Source organism: Macaca nemestrina, chromosome 7 (genome assembly GCF_043159975.1).
Source record: "Macaca nemestrina isolate mMacNem1 chromosome 7, mMacNem.hap1, whole genome shotgun sequence".
NCBI lineage: Eukaryota > Metazoa > Chordata > Mammalia > Primates > Cercopithecidae > Macaca > Macaca nemestrina.
In genome coordinates this window covers 72434166-72456846 of record NC_092131.1, presented here as the reverse complement: position 1 = coordinate 72456846, position 22681 = coordinate 72434166, and the positions used below count along the sequence as shown (strand labels likewise).

Here is a 22681-nt window from a genome sequence, read left to right as displayed (position 1 = left end):
TCTGGGAAATAAAAACACCTTTTTTCCTTTCTTTCACAACACAAACTTGAAGGAAGAGCTTGGGCATTTGCCTTGGAACTTTTTTCATATTAATAATGAAATACAGCTGTGTTGTGATTCTGAATGAATTCTTTAAAAATGTTACCCTTCGGCTGGTGTGGTAGCTCACACCTGTAATTCCAGCACTTTGGGAGACCAAGGCAGGAGGATGGCTTGAGTCCAAGAGTCCGAGACCTGCTTGGGCAACTGAGGGAGACCCCATCTCTACAAAAAACAAAAACTAAAACATTAGCTGGGTGTGGTGGTGTGTCCCTGTGGTCTCAGCTACTCTGAGGGCTTGAGGCGGGAGGATCACTTGAGTTTAGGAGGTCAAGGCTACAATGAGCCGTGTTTGTGCCACTGTACTCCAGCCTGGGCAACAGAGTAAGACTCTGACTCAAAAACAAATTTAAAAACCCTAAAAAATGGAGCAAAAATGGTCACCACCTTTTGTTGTTGTTTTAACTAAACTCTGAGTCTTTAGGCATACTTAGAAGTCTATCAATGGCTTCACAGCTATGTGACCCTCACTACAGAAAATTATTTACAATGAATTAGTTATTGAGATCTTTTGGGATTTACTAACCTAAACAGTTACTGACATTCCTATTAGCACATACATTCCTAAGACACATACATCAGTGATCATAAATCTATAATATGCTTAATGGGCAGTATGAAAAACATAACATCAAAAAGTAAAAACAGATTTTCAAATTATGAGCATGACAATTTTTGAAGGCTTCCTATCTTTTCCCCTCTCAAAAAAAAAAAAAAATGCATTCCCATAAATTCACCTCGGACCATACAGAATATATAAAAAACTGTAACTTGTACTCTGGAGTTTCCGTATAGCATAAGAAATTCATGGACAGCAAATGTGATGGATCACTAACAGCATACAAATACAAAAAATAAACATGAGGAAGGCAACTCCGGAATTTTCTCATTTCCAAAGTATTATACATTTTCTTCCCTATTTATTAAAATTCACATTATGTATACATTCCTATCCATTGGCAGAAAAACCTGTTGAAGTTCCCAAATGTAGGCCTATTATCATAATACACATAATTGAAAAGCAAAATCTGCAAACAAAACAGTGATATATACGCTCCAGAAGTTGAACACCAGGTCCTATATCATAAATGCAAGCAAGTTACATTGCTTATGAGTATGTTCAAAAATGATTCTTAAATTCATTGCAATCTCTCTTAATATTTGTTAGCATAAGCAAAACCACAGACATACTCTCCACATTTTTTACATTTTAAACTTAACTATTAATAACAAAATTTATCTTAATAAAGCCATCTTGAGTATTCTGAGATAAAAGGATTACATTATGCTTAATATTTTTTAAATGCAGGTAAGTTGCCTTTATGTTTATTAAGTGAAAAATAATGAATAAATTATCTTAGAATTTCAAAGAAAAAACAAAAAAATTATCTTACAATTTCTATCTGAAAATCCTAGAAAGCAACCAGTAAAATAAGTCTTTGAAACATTACGTGACAAAACTGCTAATTTGCAAATTTCAACATAGACTACACTAGTACCTTCATGAATTGTAAGGACATAAGGTGCTTACATCAGTTTAGATCACCAGTATAAAGAAAGCTGTTTAAGTTAGTCAGAAAAAGTTAAATATTCTATCACTCTATCAGGTAATTCAAAGTCATAGGAAAAAATACAGTTTTAATGAGAGAGCAATCAGGTTTGTTATTAAACGAAACACTTCATAAAAGAGAAATATAAATCAATGTCAGAAATACAATTTGTTTCTCCCAATGCAAGTCAGAAAATAAATAAATGGAGAATGACACAAACTAAAAAATGAATTAAAAATTTTACAGATAAATCTGTGGTTATTTCAAATGTCTAAATTATTTTCTATTCCGAAAAATACATTTTTTTTAAAAAGAATATACATTTTTCAAAACAGTTTTAGATTTACAGATAAAAAATGAGTGGCAACTACAATGAGTTTCCATACATCCCTTTCCCCCTCCCTACCAGTTTCCCCAATTATTAACATATTGTATTAGCATGGTACATTCACTACAATTAACAAGCTCATATTGATACAGTATTGCTAAAGTCCACAGTTTACATTAGGGATCACTGTTTATGTAGTACCTTCTATGGGTTTTGAGAAAGTATAATGACACATATATAACATTACAGTACCATACAAAATAGTTTCACATCTTTATTCTCTGTGCTTGCTTCCACCTCTTCATCTCTTCTAGCCCCACCCCCCTATTCCTAGTGCCTGGAAACCAGTCATCTTTTTACTGTTGACAAAAGTTTGCCTTTTCCACAATGTCATATAGTTGAAATCATACAGTATGTAGTCTTTTCAGATTAGCTTCTTTTACTCAGCAATACTCATTCAGTTTCTTCACTTTTTTTTTTTTCATGGCCTGAATGCTCATTTCTTTTTATCATGGAATAATATTCCATTTTATGGATGTACAACAGTTTGTCCATTCACCTATTGAAGAATATCTTGGACAATTACAACTAAAGCTGCTGTAAATATTTATGTGCAGATGTTTGTGTGGACATGTTTTCAACTTATATAGGTAAATACAAAGGGTGCTATGGTTGGATCCTACAGTAAGACTACGTTTAGGTTTGAAAGAAACTACCTGTCTCCCAGTGTGATGATATAATTTTGTATTTCCACCACCAATGAGAGTTCCCATTGCTACACTTCCCTGCCAGCATTTGGTGTTGTCAGTATTTTGGATTTTAGCCATTCTTTTAGGTGTGTAGTGGTTTCTTGTCTTAATTTGCAATACTCTAATGACATACAATGTTGAGCATCTTTTCCTATGTTCACTTGCCATCTCTACATCTTCTTTGGTGAGGTGTTTGTTCACATTTTTTGCCCATTTTTCAGGTTGTTCTCTTCCTGTTGAATATTAAGAGTTCTTTGTATATTTTAGAATCAGTCCTTCATCAGCTATGTGTTTTGCAGATTTTCTCCCAATCTGTGACTTATCATTTCATTCCCTTAACAATGTCTCTCACAAAGCAGAGTTTTAAATTTAATAAAGTCCAACTTAGCACATTTTTCTTTCATGAATTTTATTGTTGGTGTTGTATCATAAAACTCATTGCCAAACCCAAGGTGTCCTAGACTTTCTCCTATGTTGTCTTCTAGGTGTTTTATACTTTTGTACATTACATTTAGGTCTATGATCTGTTTTAAGTTAATTTTTGTGAAAGATGTAAGGTCTGTGTATAGATCCATCTTTTTTTGGCACGCGGATGGATGTCCAATTGTTACAGCACCATGTTGAAAAGACCATCCTTTCTTTATTGAATTGCCTTTGCTCCTTTGTCAAAGATCAGGGGACTCTAGTTGTGTGGGTCTGTTTCTCTATTTTATTTTATTGGCATCTCTATTTTATTCCATCTATTTGTCTATTCTCTCACGCATACCATACTTTCTTGATTACTATAGTAAATTTTGAAGTCAGGTTCTGGCCCTTCTCTCAATTCATTCTTTTTCTTCAATACTGTGTTGACTCTTCTGGCTCTTTTGCCTTTCCTTTTTTTTTTTTTTCCCCTGATACAAGATCTTGCTGTGTTACCCAGGCTAGAGAGTGCAGGGGCACAATCATGGCTCACTGCAGCCTTGACCTCCTGAACTCAAGCACTCCTCCCATCTCAGGCTCCCAAGTAGCTGGGACTACAGGCACATGACACCACGTCCAGCTAGTTTTTGTATTTTTTGTAGAGACAGGTTTTGTCATGTTGCTCATGCTCTGCCTTTCTATATAAATTTTAGATTCTTTCTGTCAATATCCACAAAATAACTTGTTAAGAACACAATCAACTAAGATTGTGTTGAATCTACAGATTAAGTAGGGAAGAAATGACATCTTGCCAATAGTGAGTTTTTCTATCCATGTACATGAACTAGACCTCTCAACTTATTTAGATATTCTTTGATTTCTTTCACCAAAGTTTCATAGTTTTCCTTATATAGATCTTGTAAATATTTTGCTAGATTTATACCTAATTGTTTTGGAGATTTTTGGTGCTAGTGTAAATGGTACTGTGCTTTTAGTTTCAAATTCCAGTTGTTCATTGCTGGTATGGCGGGAGCAACTTGACTTTTATATATTAATCTGGCATCCTATAACCTTGCTATAATGGCTTATTAGTTTCAGGAGGTTGTCACCTTGAAATTTTCCACATAATCATGTCATCTACAAAGATAGCTTTATTTATTTCTTCCCAATCTGTAGACCTTTTGTTTCCTTTTCCTGTCTTACAGGAATAGTGAGATATCCTTGTCTTGTGGATCTGAGCAGGAAAAAAACTAGTTTCTCACCATTAAGTATGATGCTAGAGGTAGGTTGTCCTGTGTTTTTATTTTTTAACAGATTTATCAAGTTGAGGTAGTTCCCCCTTTTCCTACTTTGCTGAGAATTTTGTTTTGTTTTGTTTTGTTTTTGAGATGGAGTCTGGCTCTGTCGCCCAGCCTGGAGTGCAGTGGCACGATCTTGGCTCACTGCAAGCTCCGCCTCCCGGGTTCATGCCATTCTCCTGCCTCAGCTTCCCGAGTAGCTGGGACTACAGGCACCTGCCACTATGCCCAGTTAATTTTTTTGTATTTTTAGTAGAGACAGGGTTTCACCATGTTAACCAGGATGGTCTTGATCTCCTGACCTCATGATCTGCCCACCTCTGCCTCCCAAAGTGCTGGGATTACAGGCGTGAGCCACTGCGCCTGGCTGAGAGTTTTTATCCTAAATGGGTGTTGGATTTTGCCAAATGCTTTTCTGCATCTATGAATGTGATCATATGGCTTTTCTTCTTTAGCCTGCTGATGAGATGAATTGCATTAGGGTAATGCAGTACTCCTCAAAAGAATTAGGAAGTATTCCTTCTGCTTCTATTTTTTGAGAGAAATTGTGGAGAATTATTTCTTTCTTAAATGTTCAGTAGAATTCACCATCTGGGCCTGGTGCTTTCTAATTTGGAAGGTTGTTAGTTATTGATTCAATTTCATTAATACATATCAGGCTGTTCAGATTATCTAGTTCTTCTTGTATGAGTTTTGGGAGATTGTACCTTTCAAGTAATTGGTCTATTTCTTTTAGGTTATCAAATTTAATTATTTTATCAGTAAATAAAAGGATCATAAAAACAGATACATAGACCAATGGAGCAGAACAGAGAACCCAGAAACAAATCTACACTTCTGCAGTGAACTCATTTTCAATAAAAATGCCAAGAACATACACTGGAGAAAGGACAGTATCTTCAATAAATGGTGCTGGGATAACTGGATATCCATATGCAGAAGAATGAAACTTGATCCCTATCTTTCTCCATATGCAGAAATCAAATCAAAATGGATTAAAGACTTAAATCTAAGATCTCAAACTATGACACTGAAAGAAAACTTTGGGGAAACTCTCCAGGACAACGAAGTGGGCAAAGACTTCTTAAATAATATCCACAGGCCACCAAAGTAAAAATGGACAAATGAGATGAGATCATGTTAAAAACCTTCTGCACAGCAAAGTAAATGGTCAACAAAGTGAAGACATGACCCACAGAATGGGAAAAAACACTTGCAAAGTATGCATGTGACAAGGGATTAATAACTAGAATACACAAGGGGCTCAAACAACTCTACAGGAAAAAATTTAATAATCCAATTAAAAATGGACAAAAGATCTGATACACATTTCTCAAGAGAAGACATACAAATGACAAACAGGTATATGAAAAGGTGCTCTACATAACTGATAATCAGAGAAATGCAAATCAAAACTACAATGAGATATCTCACCCCAGTCAAAATGGCTTTTATCCAAAAGACAGGCAATAACAAATGCTGGCCAGGATGTGAAGAAAAGGGAACCCTCACATACTGTTGGTAAGAATGTAAGTTAGTACAACCACTATGGAGAACAGTTTGGAGATTTCTCAAAAAACTAGAAATAGAGCTACCAATTCAGCAATCCCACTCCTGGGTATATAGCCAAAAGAAAGGAAATCAGTTTATCAAAGAGATATCTGCACTCCCACGTTTACTGCAACACTATTTACAATAGCCAAGATATGGAAGCAACCTAAGTATCCATCAACAGATGAATGGATAAAGGATATGTGGTATATATACACAATAAAGTATTATTCAACCATAAAAAAGAATGAGATCCTGACATGAGGTCATTATGTTAAGTGAAATAAGCCAGGCACAGAAAGACAAACATCACATGCTCTCACTTATCTGTGGGAGCTAAAAATTAAAACAACTGAATTCATGGAGATAGAGAGTAGAAGGATAGTTACTAGAGGCTTGGAAGTATAGTGGGGGAAAGGGTAAGTGCAGATGGTTAATGGGTACAAAAAAAAAAAAATGAATAAGACCTAGTATTTGCTAGTACAACAAGGTGACTATAGCAAAAAATAATTTAATTGTAAATTTAAAAATAACTAAAAGAATATACTTGGATGGTTTGAAACACAAAGAATAAATGTCTGAGGTAATGAATACCCCATTTACACTGATGTGATTAGTACACATTGCATGCCTGTATCAAAATATCTCATGTATCCCATAAATATATATACGTACTGTATACTCACAAAAATTAAAAATAAAACAAATAATAATAATAAAAGGATCACTGGTAATGGTTCTTCTTTCATTTCTGGTATTAATAATTGGTATCTTTTTTTTTCTTATTTAACTTAGCTAGAGATTTATTGGTTTTGTTGATATTTTCTAAGACCCAACTTTCAGTTTTGTTGATTTTTCTCTAGTGATTTCCTGTTTTCAACTTCCCAGTTTTCTGCTCTAATTTTTATTATTTCTTTTCTTCTACTTACTTTGGATTTGTTTTTTTCAAGTTTCCTATGGTGGAAGCTTAGATTACTGGTTTTAGATCTTTCTTCTCTAGTAATACATACTTTCAATACTGTACACTTTCCTCTAAGCACAGCTTTCACTGCCCACAAATTTTGATGTTATATTTTCATTTAGTTCAAAATATTCTACAATTTCTCTTGAAACATCTTCGAGCTGTGCATTATTTAGAAGTGTGTCGTTTAATCTCCAAGTACTTTAGAGTTTTCCAACTTTTTCCGTCATTGATTTATAGTTAAATCCATTGCAGTCAGAGGGTATATTTTGGATGATTTCTATTCCTTTTAGTTTATTAAGACATGTTTTATGACCCAGAATGTGGTCTTGGTGAATGTTTTGCATGAGTTTGAGAAGAATGAGTATAATCTCTGCTGGATTAAGCAATTTATAGATGTCATAATTGGATCAAGTTGACTGATAGTGCTATTCACTTCACTTATGTCCTCACTGATTTTCTGCCTGCTGGATCTCTCCATTACTGATAGAAAGATGTTAAATATCCAACCACAGTACCATTACTTTTTGTATTTCTCTGGGCAGATTTATCAGTTTTTGCCTCATGTATTTTGATACTCTGTTGTCAGTGAATACACATTAAGGATTAGTATGTCTCCTTGGAGAATTAATCATCTTTTATTTTATTTTTTTTGAAATGGAGTCTTGCTCTGTTGCCCAGGCTGGAGTGCAGTAGCACGATCTCAGCTCACTGCAACCTCTGCCTCCTGTGCTCAAGCAATTCTCCTGCCTCGGTCTCCCGAGTAGCTGGGACTACAGGCATGTGCCGATAAGCCCGGCTAAGTTTTTGTATTTTTAGTAGACACAGGGTTCCACCACGTTGGCCAGGCTGGTCTCAAACTCCTGACCTCAGGTGATCCACCCTCCTTGGCCTCCCAAAGTGCTGGGATTACAGGCGTGAGCCACGACGCCTGGCCAGAATTAATCATCTTTATGTAACACCCCTCTTTATTCTTGATAATTCTCCTTGTTCTAAAGTCTGCTTCGTCTGAAATTAACATAGTCATGTCATGCACTGCATAATGATGTTTCGGTCACCAACAGACTGCATGTATGATGGTGGTCCTTATGGATAATACTCTATTTTTACTGTAGATTTGATATTTATAATACTCTATTTTAGCTGTAGAGATTATAATACTTTATTTTTACTGTACCATTTCTGTTTAGATATGCTTAGATACACAAATATTTACCACTGTATTATAATTGCCTACAATATTCGGTACAGTTACATGGTGTACAGGTTTGCAGCCTAGAAGCAACAGGCTACACCATACAGCCTAGGTATGTAGTAGACTATGTCACCTAGGTTTCTGTAATACATTCTATGATGTTTGCACAATGAAGAAATCACCTACTGATGCATGTCTCAGAATATATCCCTTATTTGTCCTTCAAAAGTGAAGGAGAGGCTGGATCTAAAACTCCAGGTTGGTGAATTTTCTTCTCTCACTGTTTTAATAAATGAAGTCTAGTAATGTGGAAAGTAGAGAGCAAAGGAGAAAGGAATAAAATGAGATTGGAAAAGTGGGCAGAGGCCTAATCATGCAGGGCCTTATAAAAATCATGGTAACATTTTCAATTTTATCCCAAGAGCAATAAAAGACCACTGAAAAATATAAGCAAAAAAGTGACATCAATTTGAAATTATTCTTAATACCACTATGACAATAAGGTAGAAAACGGATCTGGAGGTTGTGAAAAACTGATGCAGGGAAGTTAGGAAACTCGTGCAGCAATGTAGACGTAATGGTGTACTGGACCAAGATAGCCGCAGTGGAAATGTAAAGAAGTGAAGAAAGGTGACAGATACTTAGCTCAAGATATAATCATCAGGATATGATGATTCAATCAGAGTTTGGGGATATAGGAGAGAGTCAGAAGAGTTGAAGCTAATTCCCAGACTTCTAGCTTGAGCAACTCGGTTATTCTCTATCCCCACGATTCGTCCTTTACCCCTGGTCCTGACTTTACATTAATAAAGCTACCCACTTCAGGTTCCACTAGTTTCTTCTTAAATTCACAGTACTCAACATTTCCAAATTAATCTCTAAAAACAGTTTTATCAGGTTACTCCCTTCTCAATGACGAGGAGGAATCTAAAGTTTTTTGTGTTTACAGGATTATTCGGAAGTTATTTTTCAGCTTTTACATGCAATAGGCAAAAGGAAATAGTGAGAAATTATACCAGAAAAATCCATTAAGATAAATCAGATTAGTCCCAATACTATAGTAACACTAGAGCATATGGATATTAATTTGTCAGTCTCAGAAGGTCATGAACTTTTATTTTATTTTTTTAAGAGTCTCGCTCTGTAGCCCAGGCTGGAGTGCAGGGGCGTGATCTTGGCTTACTGCAAGCTCCACCTCCCGGGTTCACGCCATCCTCCTGCCTCAGCCTCCCGAGTAGTTGGGAATACAGGCACACACGCCACGCCTGGCTAATTTTTGGTCAGGAACTTTTTGAGAATAGGAAATAAACTGCACTTAAAATTGATTTTGGCAACAAGTATATAAAATTGAAGTGAGCGGGCCAGGCGTGGTGGCCCACTCCTATAATCCCAGCACTTTGGGAGGCCCAGGCGGGTGGACTGCTTGAGGCCAGGAGTTCAAGACCAGCCTGGCCAACATGGTGAAATCCCCTCTCTACTAGAATACAAAAATTAGCCAGTCATAGTGGCAGGCCTGTAATCCCAGCTACTCAGGAAGCTGAGGCAGGAGAATTGCTTGAACTCAGGAGTCAGAGGTTGCAGTGAGCTGAGATGGTGCCACTGCACTCCAGTGTGGGTGACAGAGCAAGACTCCATCTCAAAATAAAAAAAAAAAAAATTGATGAGAGCAGCCACTCTTCAAGTCTCTTGGATATATACCTGTGAATGGGATTGCTGGGTCATATAATTTTAACTTTAAAGGAACTGATTTCCAGAGTGTTTTTCAAAGTAGTTGTACCATTTTACATGCCCACTAGCAATATATAAGGATTCCAATTTCTCCACCTCCTCACCAACACTTAATATTCGTATTTTGATAAACAATAGCCATCCTAGTGGGTGGGTGTAAAGTGGCATCTTATTGTGATTTTCATTTGCATTTCTCTGATAGCTAGTGTTTTCGAGCATGTGCTTATTGGCCATTTGTGTATCTTCTTTAGAGAAATGTCCATTCAAATCCGTTGTCCATTTTTAATTGGGTTGTCTTTTTACCCTATATTTTTAAAGTCTAAAGTTAATGCAATAACACCAGCTCTCTACTTCACCCTGAACAAGTATTTGAGAATATTTATACTCTCACTAAACTCTTTCTGAACTGTATATTATGAATGACCAGTATTTAAATTCTACCCTTCAATTCCAAAATTACTATATTCAGATAATATTTATTCAGATTTACCTACACATTTACCACATTCTTTGATCATTTATCCTTCTTACATCTCAGACTTTAATTCTGGGGTAATTTTCTTTCCTGACATATTCTTTTAGAAGTTATATCATTAAGGTCAATCCACAGTTGTCTTTGTTTTACCCTCCATTTTGAAAGTTTGGTCAGTACACAATTCTAAAATGATAGTTATTTTTCCTTAGCACTTTGAAGGTATTATCCTGCTGTTCTGTCTTCATTGTCAGTGCTGAGAACACTGTTTTCAGCATAACTGTTTTTTTCTGAAAGATTATGTATTTTTTCTCTTTGCAGCCTTTATGGTCTTTTCTGTCTTTCCATTCTGCTATGTCACTGCAGTGTGGTTAAGTGTGGGTTTCTACTTACTTATTTGGTATACTATATGCTTCCGTTCCTATAGACTCATAGCTTTAATACATTCTCTGTCATTCTTGAAATACTGTCTCTCCTTCAATCTCTCCTTCTGGTATTCCAACTAGACACATCAGACCCTCATCCTGTTCTACAAATTTCTTACCCTCTCCTTCACATTTCCCATCTCAATGTCCTGGGTAATTTCCTCAAATTTCTAATCCAAGTTACCGATTCTCTCTTTATTTATATCTTATGTGTTGTTTAATACTGTTTTTTTTTTCTTTCAGGAATTATATTTTTATTTCTCAAAGTTCTATTTGGTTCCTTTTAATCATTTTAATGAGCTTATCATTTTCCTCTTTAAACATTTCAAACATGGTTATTTTATTGGTTACAAAATTGGTTATTTTATTCCAATATTAGGGATTAAAATCTTAAGGAATCTCAATCTCTCTCTCTTTTTTGCTAACTCATTTATATAATTTGTTTCCATGTTTATTGAATAATCTTTGTGAACTCATATTTGGTTGATTCTAATCTGTGGAATTTCTGGAGGCCTAATTTGTGTTTGCTTGCACAATTTCCAGGAAGCATTACTGACCTGAAATTAACTTGTATCCTTGTCAAGATAACCAATTTAACATGGAAGTCTTCAATTCAGTCCTCCAACCTTGAAGCTTGCTCAAGTCTTAGTCTGGAACCCAGAAGTGACTATCAGCAATTTGCTTCAAGATCATCCCACTTTTCCAGTGTGCTTACTGCTCATCACTCCATTTTCTGCTCATAGTTTTGTTTATTTTGGTCACGGAAGTGAGTAAGGAGAGTCTTACAGGTTTCTCTGTTTGCAAACCAGTGGTGTGACAAAATGCTAGCAAGAATATCTAATAGTTCCAGAATATCAAGTTCACTATGTTGCTGGCAATACGAGTCATCTAATGACTTTTAAAAAAGCCTCTTTCTTCTCAATTTTTTATTAAGAAAATTTTCAAATGTAGAAAAAAATTAAAAGGTGGTGAGGTGTGGTGGCTTGCACCTATAATCCCAGCACTTTGGGAGGCTGAGGAGGGCGGATTACTCGAGGTCAAGAGTTCAAGACCAGCCTGGCCAACATGGTGAAACCCCATCTCTACTAAAAATACAAAAATTAGCCAGGCATGCTGGTGTGCACCTATAGTCCCAGCTACTCTACTTGGGAGGCTAAGGCAGGATAATCTCTTGAAGCCGGGAGGTTGCAGTGAGCCAAGATCACGCCACTGCACTCCAGCCTGGGTGACACAGTGAGACTCTGTCTCAAAAAAAAAAAAAGACTATTTCAATGTAAACAGGTATACTTCCACCTAGATTCAACTGCTTAGCATTTTGCCATATTTGCTTTATATTTGTGTGTACATTTTTGCTGAAGTATTTGAAAGTAAGCTGCAGATACCATGAGTCTTCACCCCTAAATATTTCAGGATTCATCTACAGGTAAGATCATCCTCCTATATACCAACACCATTATCACACCTAAAAAAATTCACTCAAATTCCATAATATCATCTGATATTCAATCCATATTCAAAGTTACCAAGATATCCCAAAATAATTTTTATAACATTTTTCAAACAAGGATTCCGTCAGAGTTCATATATTGCATCTGGTTATTGTCTCTTGAGCCTAAAACAGATCCCACCTCAACTTTTTAAAAATGATACTGTGCTTTTGAAGAGGCTAGACCAGTTGTCTCATAAAATGTACTACATTCTAATTTTGTTCAATTATTTTCTCTTGGAGTCATTTAATTTGTTCTTCTATCTCCTATATATACTATAAACTAGAAGTTAGGTATAATGGCTTGATTTCAGATCCCTCCATTGTAAAGGTATATTTATCCTTTGCAAATATAAATAATCTGTAAGATAGTCCTTGGCAACAAGTGAATATCCTCTTCCCAAGCAATCCTTTACTTATTAATGTTTTTGATATCTACCAATGATCCTTGCTTAAATCTATTAAGGCTACAAAGTTTCCTCTCTTTAGAGGGCAAATTAATTTCAAACCCTACAGACTTAACCTATAGATATACTTTCATATATGCACAAAATATAGAAGAATACATAAGTATATTCTATACATTTTTTTTTTTTTTTTTGATATGGAGTTTCGCTCTTGTTGCCCAAGCTGGAGTGCAATGGTGCGATCTTGGCCCACTGCAACCTCTGCCTCCCGGGTTCAAGCAATTCTCCTGCCTCAGCCTCCCGAGTAGCTGGGATTACAGGCGCACGCTACCACGCTGGCTAATTTTTTGTATTTTTAGTAGAAATGGGATTTCACCGTATTAGCCATGATAGTCTTGAACACCTGACCTCAGGTGATCCTCCTGCCTCGGCCTCCCAAAGTGCTGGGATTACAGGAATAAGCCACTGTGCCCAGCCTATTCTGCACCATTTTTAATAGCACAAAATTACAAAATGTATATTCATCTTCAGGAGATAGGTTAAATTATAGTACTTCCATGTAATTATGATATAGGAAGTTCAACTTTTTTTTTTTTTTTTTGAGACAAGAGTCTCGCTCTGCGGAGTGCAGTGGTACAATATTGGCTTACTGCAACCTCCACCTCCTGGTTCAAGCAATTCTCTTGCCTCAGCCTCCTGAGTAGCAGGGTCTAGAGACTACAGGCGTGTACTAGCACGATCAGCTAATTTTTGTATTTTTAGTAGAGATGGGGTTTTACCATGTTGTCCAGGCTGGTCTCAAACCCCTGGCCTCAACTGATCCTCCTGCCTCGGCCTCCCAAAATGCTGGGATTACAGGTGTGAGCCACCATGCCTGGCCAACATTTTTCTGATATATAATAATCTTTAAGATATATCATTATAGCTTGACTTCATCTCCTAACACTCTCTTCTTTCCTTACTCCTCCTCAAACACTCAAAAGCCCTAGAGCACATTCCTAGCTCTGGGACTTTCACTTTTCCTTCTGCCTGGAATGCACTTTCCCAATTCAGGTCTTTGTTCTTATAGGATAGAATAAGCTTTCCCTGACCTCCCTACTTAAAACAGTCCTATGTCCTTAGCTCCAACACTTTCTATTCCTTTATCCTGATTGACTTTTCTTCATAACTTTACTACCTCATGACATGTTTACTGGTTTATTTGCTTATTATATTTCTTCCCCAACACTAGAATTGTTAGCCCCGGTGGAATTTACTTGCTTTGTTCAGAACTATATCCTTAATGCATAGAACAGCAATTTTATAGTAAGTACTTAAAGGAATTGTTTTTCATTCACATGTGTAAAGCCATGATTCACAAGATTGTATATGTTATGCTATAAGCCTGTATAGACATAAAGTATCTTTAGGATGCTCAAGAAACTGGTAATAGTGGTTGCCTCTAGTGAGGTGAAATGGGAGGGTGGGGAATACTGATGAGGGAGACTTACTACAATGTATACACTTAATCACAGTCTAAATTTTTAACCATGTACATTCATGAAGAACATAAAGGCTGGGCACAGAGGCTCACATCTGTAATCCCAGCACTTTGGGAGGCCGAGGTGGGTGGATCACCTAAAGTCAGGAGTTTGAGACCAGCCTGGCCAACATGGTGAAACTCTGTCTCCACTGAAAATACAAAAATTAGCCAGGCATGGTGGCACATGCCTGTAGTCCCAGCTACTTGGGAGGTTGTGGCAGGAGAATCGCTTCAACCCAGAAGCAGAGGTTGCAGTGAGCTGAGATCACCCCAGCCTGGGCAACAGAGCAAGACTCCATCCTAATAAATAAATAAATAAATAAATAAATAAAATGGATTTTTTTTTTTTTTTTTTTTTTTGGAAACAGGGTCTCACTTTGTCATCCAGGCTGGAGTGCAGTGGTGTGATCTCAGCTCACTGCCACCTCAACCTCCTGGGCTCGAGAGATCTTCCTACCTCAGTCCACCAAGTATCTGGCACTACAGGCATGTGCTAGCACACCCGGCTAACTTTTTTGTATTTTTTTTGGTAGAGACAGAGTTTTGCCATGTTGCCCAGGCTGGAAAAATTAATGTTAAACCCAGCACTTTGGGAGGCTGAGGCGGGTGGATCACTTGAGGTCAGGAGTTCAAGACCAGCCTGGCCAACATAGTTAAATCTCATCCCTACTAAAAATATAAAATCAGCTGGGTGTGGTGGTGTGTGCCTGTAATACCAGCTACTGAAGGCTGAGTCAGGAGAATCACTTGAACCCGGGAGGCAGACTGCAGTGAGCTGAGATTGCACCTCTGCACTCTAGCTTAGGTGACTCTGTCTCAGAAAGAAAAAAAAACACTAATGTTAAAAATTTTAAAAAATATGTCCAAAGAACATCCTAATTTAATCTGCTGCCCCTTTTTTGAACTTTATGCAGGTACCTTTCTCAACAAATTTTTAAGGCTTTAACTTTGTTTCATAGGCTTGTTCAGTTCAGACAAGGCTGTTTTGACATCAGTACAACTAGAAAGTAATCACCATGAGCTATGAAGTCAGCATGAATATTTTACTCATTAAATGCTATGTAAAAGACTACAAAGATATATGCCAACATGTTAACAATGATTACTTCTCATTAGACAGCTAATGGGTCTTTATGCTTCCCTAAATGTTACTTTCCACACTAAGCATAAATTACTTCTATAATCAGAAAAAAAAATGTACTTTTTAAAAAAGATGAGATTTAAATAAAATAAAAATTTACACTTAAAAGAACAATTTCTTCTTTTTTTTTTGAGATAGAGTCTCCCTCTGTTGCCCGAGGCTGGAGTGCAGTGGCTTGATGTCTGCTCACTGCAACCTTTGCCTCCCGGGTTCAAGCGATTCTCCTACCTCAGCCTCCCGAGTAGCTGGGCTTACAGGCACATGCCACCACACTCGGCTAATTTTTTTTGTATTTTTAGTAGAGACGGGGTTTCAGCATGTTGGTCAGGCTGGTCTTGAACTCCTGACCTCATGATCCGCACGCTTCAGCCTCCCAAAGTGCTGGGATTACAGGCGTGAGCCACCGCACCCAGCCAACAATTTCTTCTTAATACACAAATATTTTCTATAATTGTGACATTAATATAAAATGAAGGAAGGCATTTCAAATATAATCATTTTCCTTAGGATTCCAAAAAGTAATTTTATAGTAAAATTCCCATTATATTCATTTTCATACTACAATAACTTTTTCCTTATATATTGTCTTATTATTCTAGCTTGGAACATACAATCAATGTAATTCTATGCTTATTTTAAAAGCATAAGACAATTCTGAATATGTTATCCTTTTAAAGGATTTTACATTAACCATGTATTTTAATTTTTAAAATCTTTACTCTCTTATTTTCTTTCTAGTTGTTTCTTCCTTTCAAACCATAATTCTTAACACTTTAGAACCTAATTTTTTATACAAGATGTATCCTTACAATAATGACTTTAAATTTCTCTAAAATTAAGTGTTTTTCACTGATTACCATTAAATGCAGATACATTCCCATGGAAAATTCTCTTTCCATAGAAGCACTGATTGTAAACCCTGGAATAACTTCAGGCAATTTTGTTTCAGGAATGGGCAGTATTATCATTCCCACTACACAGCTGAAGTACTTAAAAAGCCTAGAAAAGGCTGGGTGCCATGGCTCGCACCTGTAATCTCAGCACTCTGGGAGGCCAAAGTGAGGGGACTACTTAAGGCCAGGAACTGAAGACCAGCCTGGGCAACATAGCAAGACCCTGTCTCTATGAAAATAAAGTTAGCCTGGCATGGTGGCATGCGCCTATAGTCCCAGCTACTCAAGAGGCTCAGGGGAGGGATGAGGTAGGATCACTTTGAGCCCAGGAGTCCAGGGCTGCAGTGAGCTACGATCTAACAAAGGCAACAGAGTGAGATCTCTCTTTTTAAAAAAGCCTACAAACATTTGGTAGACTGTCCAGGGTTACCTAGCTATGTAGTGATCAAAGAGAAGTAAGAAAAGAGATTAGGAAAAAGCCCTCCTTGTTTCTCATTACAGTTCTCTTTCTACTATAATTCAGCCAAGTTTATAAACCTCTGAGAAAAAGAAATGAGATGGTAGCTAATTCCACAGTATGCTGTGCGATTTTATGCCCAGAAATTGTTCCCAACATTGTTCCTTTGTTGCTGTTTCCCAGGTTATAGAACGTTCTTCCATTTTTGTTAAAGGCAGCAAGAAACTCAGGAATAGACTCCATGTTGGCCTCAGCTGTCTGCCAGCAGAGAAAATGAGATTCTTGTTGGAAGTTCGTGAAACTAATCTACTATATAAATGTAGCACTGGAAATTAGCTACCCTAATTTTCCATATTTGTGAGCAAATTCCTTTAATGAAACTATACCAGTTAATGCTTGAGTTCTGTAAAGTGAATCACAGTTCTAATCCTTCAATTCTGTAAAATAACATTTTAAAATTACGGCTCTCTACAGTAAAACAAACCACATAATGTCTGATAAATCTTAATAGCATAAAGGGATAACATAGGATATAACAAGACTCTGAGTACTTCTGGAAAAACGGCTTTGCTATGGCAGTTTTTCATTTCACAACAATCAACTGGTAAGAAAAATGATATATTGATATAAATTGTTACCAGGGACTATAAATGTAGCGCCCTGTACCATTCTCATGATTTTCAAGAGTACATACCAACAGTTTTTTGCCGTACTATACTCCTCGCCTTTTCGGTTCCTGGAGAACCAGTGGTTGTTGCACTCCTCTGTCTCATTGGGGCTTGGCCAGGCTGATCACGACTCCATCCTCTAGAAAATGACTTGTCAACTGAAACTTTCTGAAATTCATGTCCAACTCCTAGAAATGTAGATTTTCAATCTCAATATACTGTTACTTGATCAATAATCAAGTTATGTGTGCTACCTTGCCTCAGAGTCTTAGGTTTGCTTACATAAATTATAAAGTAGTAAGATAAAACGCTATGTACTGTAAGGCTTTTATGAGCTTCACTTTAGGTATAAATCATATCCCAAAACTGATGCAGAATTTTAAAATTACACCATTAGCAATAAGCTATTAGAAATTCTCTGCCACCCACTTGCTTTGGAATGAAACATTTAGACAAGAAAAAAAGACAGGAAATGTGCTAAACAAAACCCATCCTGCGGTGATGGTTAATAAATCTCTAATCTGCCAATAATAGCCATTTGGGAAATATAGTCCAGGAAAAAGTAGTTTGAGCACATAATACCCTGGACAAAAGTATGAAATGTGACTTAGATGTAAACTCTAGCTAACAACTAATATTTAACCATGTAAAATACTGGCTGGGTGTAGTAGCTCACACCTGTAATCCCAGCACTTTGGGAGGTGGAGGTGGGCAAATTGTTTGAGCCCAGGAGTTCAAGACTAGCCTGGATAATATGGTGAAACCATGTCGCTACAAGAAATACAAACAAAAAAATTTAGCTGAGCACGGTGGCATATGCCTGTAGTCCCAGCTACTTGGGAAGCTGAGGCAGGGGGATCCCTTGAGCCTGGGAGGTCGAGGCTGCAGTATGCCATCATTGTGCTACTATACTCTAGCCTAGGCAACAGAGTGAGGCCCTGTCTTGGGGGGGAAAAAAAAAAAAAAGGGCAAAATCCTAACAAACTGAGTTTTTAAAAAACGTATATTAATGATATTATCATTACACTACTGCCCCACTCCCTTTTAACATTAGACAGACACATATTTCATGTCTAGGGAATGTTTGCTTTTAGTTAAAACTAAGTAAGTGCTTTCAAAAACCATTTTTAAAATAATCATTATGTACATTTTAAATAGAGTAACATGAAACCTTCTCAGTTCTAAGAAAAAACTGCTTATGATAAAAAGGAATCGTATTTTATACATTTTCATTTTGTTTAATTCTTAAAAATAAAATATTTAAGATTCTACTTATTTCACCCTCACCCTCTCCCTGGAATGGTTTTCCCTGACTCAATTATTTAAACAAATTTATATAAAGCATCTCTATGAACAATTCTTACCTTTCCCTTTGTGCTTTTTTTGTTTCTGTTCACTCAGCTTATCCAATGGTAAATCACTGAGATCCAAACTATATAAATTCCTAGCTAAAACTTTAGTTAATGTCTCCATAGTCAGTGACCACTCAGTGGCCAACTCTTCCCAATAGGTCAACGATGACAATACTGACAGTAAGTCATCCCAAAGTTCTCGGGAGATATACACATTTAGGTTTGCTTTGATCCAGGCAACTATAAGGGTCTACAAAGACAAATATCAGAAATAACAGTAAGATGTGTTTAGTGTGTGACTTCAAAATCAGATACTCAATTCTTTAAAAAATACTTAAAAACAAGCAAAATTTAAAATCTCATGCTTTTTTTAGTAGATAATACTTGTAAAAGCAATTCATGTAATTGTCAGAATCTACTATAAATTTCATTTCAACAACTGCCAACTCCCAACATCCAGCAATCTAAACTAAAAAGGAATCTCCCTAAATCTATAATTGTCTCTTATGCTGCATTACATTAATGTTAAATAAATACTATTTAAAAAATAGTCTCCATACTTTCAAGTGTTGAAAATGTTGAGTTACTGAACTAAAAAACCAAAACTTACATTCCCAAATTAAGGATGGAAATCACTAACCACAACTCGAAAATGTTTTTTAATAATATAAAGAAACAACATAATAGAGATATATTTAACTTAATCAAATGTATTTTTGAAAATGTATATGTAAAGATTGAAATTAAATTTTAAATTAAAAGCATTCTGTAATAAATCTGATCACAGGATAAAAAAATTCATAAAAGGACAGAAACTGATTAGCCAGTACCCCCTGAGATTTTGCGGATTTCTACTAAAGACATGTCCTCTGATTGAAGAAACAAGTCATAAAATAAAGATTCTCAAAAGCTTAATTCTACAACATTTAGAAAGGAATTCACATAAATTCATACCTGAAATGTAAAGAGGAAAATGAACAGAGTTTAAGTACAGACCTGTAGTAACTAGTGACCTCCCAATCTATCTTTAATTTAATGCTCAGACTACAAAAAAAAAAGACTACCAAAAAAAATAAAAGACTACTTTAATACTCAGACTACAAAAAAAAGTTGTTTCACATAGCAAGATAAAATTTTATCTTCCTGTAGCTCCCACCATCAGGTTAGCTCTAACAATGGGTAAACTTGAATGAAAAAACAAAAAATGGTTAATGAAGTTAAGAGGAGTTTAGATGATACATGTAGCTGGTTTTAAAGGACTGTTCAACACCAGCATATAATTTTAGGTAAATGGCTAATATATGAAAAAAAAAACTCCAACCAATTTAAATGGCTACACTCATGGCCAAGAATTAGATCTGAGACAGCTTTTACCTTTGACATTAAGAATCATGTATTTGTATTTCATGTATCATCTTAAAAAACAATATTTTGTTTTCTATTTTTCAAAGAATCCATAATACATTTCAAGTCAACACTCTATCCTCAGATTTAAAAAACAATATAGAATTTCTGTGTAATCAAACTACCACCAATTGAGAAGGGAGGATAATAAAGTCTTATTGAAAGAAAGCATGATAAGAATCAATCTTAATTATTTATTGTTTTTTATTACAGAATAACATAAAAAGACAGTTTTTCCTAGTAGTCCCAGAGATATGGAAACTCATAAAGCAGTCAGGTCATTATCCCTAAAACACTGCCAGGTTTTTGCAACCACACATTATGTATACCACACAAGAGATAAAATAAATATCATTAGCCTGCTTGTTCACAGATCTGATATTACCTCCACTCATACTAGGTTGTATGTAGGGCAAATAGCTTATTTAGATAAGCAACTTTTAAGTTAGCTCTACAAAAGATCCCTTAATAAATAAGAAATAATCTCTAATTTAAAACATTTTTTTCCTGGTAACAAGTTCAGGGTTCAATGAATCTCAAAAGACACACAAACAACAACAACAACAACAAAACAAAACAAAACAAAAAACCCTATCTATCCAGTTATTCATCTATTTATTTATTTTTATTGCCTGGAAAAGTGGTCCTGCAAGTCGACCTGCCAAGGTCATATTTTTTTTCCCTTGGAACTGTAGAAAAGCTTGTGATGGCATCTTCAGTACAGACTCCGTGACTCTGAGCAACACAAGCAGCATCTGTTCCCTTAAAATAAAGATTGATTAATGTTTCCTTCTTGCATATGTTTGCATTTGTTTAACTTACAGTTAACTTTCAGATATATACTTCTTATAAAAACTCAAATATCAAACATCTTTGAAAGACAATTTCAAATTTTTGGAGTTCCTTAAATATTAAAAATTAAAATTCCATTTTATATATCAACATCAATCATTTAAAATCATTTATCAGCCACAATATCCTCTCATCAAATAAAAACCTATTCAAAAGCTGAGGAATCGGAAGTGATAATGTGGAGAATGCTCCCGTCTCCCCAACCACAAATCAAGTAGCAATCTTAAGGAGCTATCTGAAGAACACTCATCTACACAATATAGTTCTACCCAGATGGAATCCAATCAAATCCATCTTTATAATATGGAGAATAACTACATATTCAGAATCATACCAATCTCAATTTCAGAAATTAGATGACATCTTAATTAATAGATCACAAAGAAGACTGGGCAACATAGCAAGAGCTGTTTCTTAAAAAAAAAAAAAAAAATTAGCTGGGTGTGGTGGCATATGCCTATAGTCTCAGCTACTCAGGAGGCTGAGGTGGGGGGATCACTTGAGCCTAGGAGTTTGAGTCTGCAGTGAGCTTGATAATTAATCAAGGGCCATTACTCTATTGTTTCTTTCCACTCTTTTCATTATGCCATTTTTTAATCTTTAATTTTTTGTCTGTACTGCAAGTTGAACCAATTCTATTATTATCCTTACCTTGTCTCTTTCACTTAGATGCTTATTATTAAAACCATAAAACTACCTTATTTACACTGATATTTCAAAACTTGATTCAACCACATATAAAAAAGAGGCTAACAAGGGACTTTCAGTTGGGTATATCAGCCCAATTCTCTATCACATCCTCCCCCCTTCTGGTTATTTTGCAAGTCTATTCCAGGCATCGTGATACATGGAACAGTTACTGTGAGAAATGTGGAAGGGGTAGCAACAGATCCTAGATCTAGATGTCATGGTTCTTCTGAGAAGTCAGAGTAGAATCAAACAGAAAACTATCACTACATTAAAAATATCTTGGACATATTAGCAAATAAATGTATGTATTTATTCACAGAATAAAAATCAAAGGTGCCACATTTGTAACCTTATGCTTCCAGCTTAGCTACATGAAATAAAAAGCTATTTGAAATCAACTACAAATGCAATAAAGCATAGATTTTCCAAATAAATCTTATTTGTTGTCAAACCATAACTCACTCATAAATCATACAATCTTTTCACTTTGTAATATGATAAAAATGATTTTAATTAATAAAGTTTTACAAATTCTGGCCAGGTGTGGTAGCTCACACCTGTAATCCCAGCACTTTAGGACCTCAAGGCAGGTAGATCACTTCAGCTCAGGAGCTCAAGAACAGCCTGGGCAACATAGCGAAACCGTCTCTCTCAATATAAAAATTCAATGTAAAATATATGAAAAACCTCCCAAAATGCTATTACTTCAAGGGAAGTTAAAAAATTAACAAAAATTCTAAAATTGTTTTCTATATAGCAAGGTAGTCACTATAATCTGGCTCATCAATGATTCAAAGTATACAGAAAGAAAAAAAAGGACTAACAAAAGAATTGTCCAATGTAGTATAGTTACTGGCTAATAATAACTTGGGCTCTGAAGTCAGAAAAACTATAGTTCAAATCTCTGTTCACTGCTCAATAGCTGTGTGAACAAGGACAAGTTACTTAACTTCCCAGTATTATCTGTATCATAGGGTGCTGTAAGAATTAAGTAAGAGGGAGGCCGAGACGGGCGGATCACGAGGCCAGGAGATCGAGAGACGATCCCGGC

General features: G+C 35.9%; 1 protein-coding gene across 8 annotated transcripts in view; it reads right to left on the bottom strand.

Annotated features, from left to right (window-relative positions):
• Positions 1–22681, bottom strand: part of LOC105477982 (Ral GTPase activating protein catalytic subunit alpha 1) — a 275561-nt gene that overhangs the window by 169522 nt on the left and 83358 nt on the right. For all 8 annotated transcript variants that reach the window (XM_011734912.3, XM_011734908.3, XM_024791574.2 and 5 more), the window contains exons 14-16: positions 20721–20850; positions 18697–18934; positions 17359–17520 (exon numbers count right to left, since the gene is read on the bottom strand). In XM_011734912.3, the coding sequence (XP_011733214.1) occupies positions 17359–17520; positions 18697–18934; positions 20721–20850 (530 nt within the window). The remainder of the gene's footprint in view (positions 1–17358; positions 17521–18696; positions 18935–20720; positions 20851–22681) is intronic.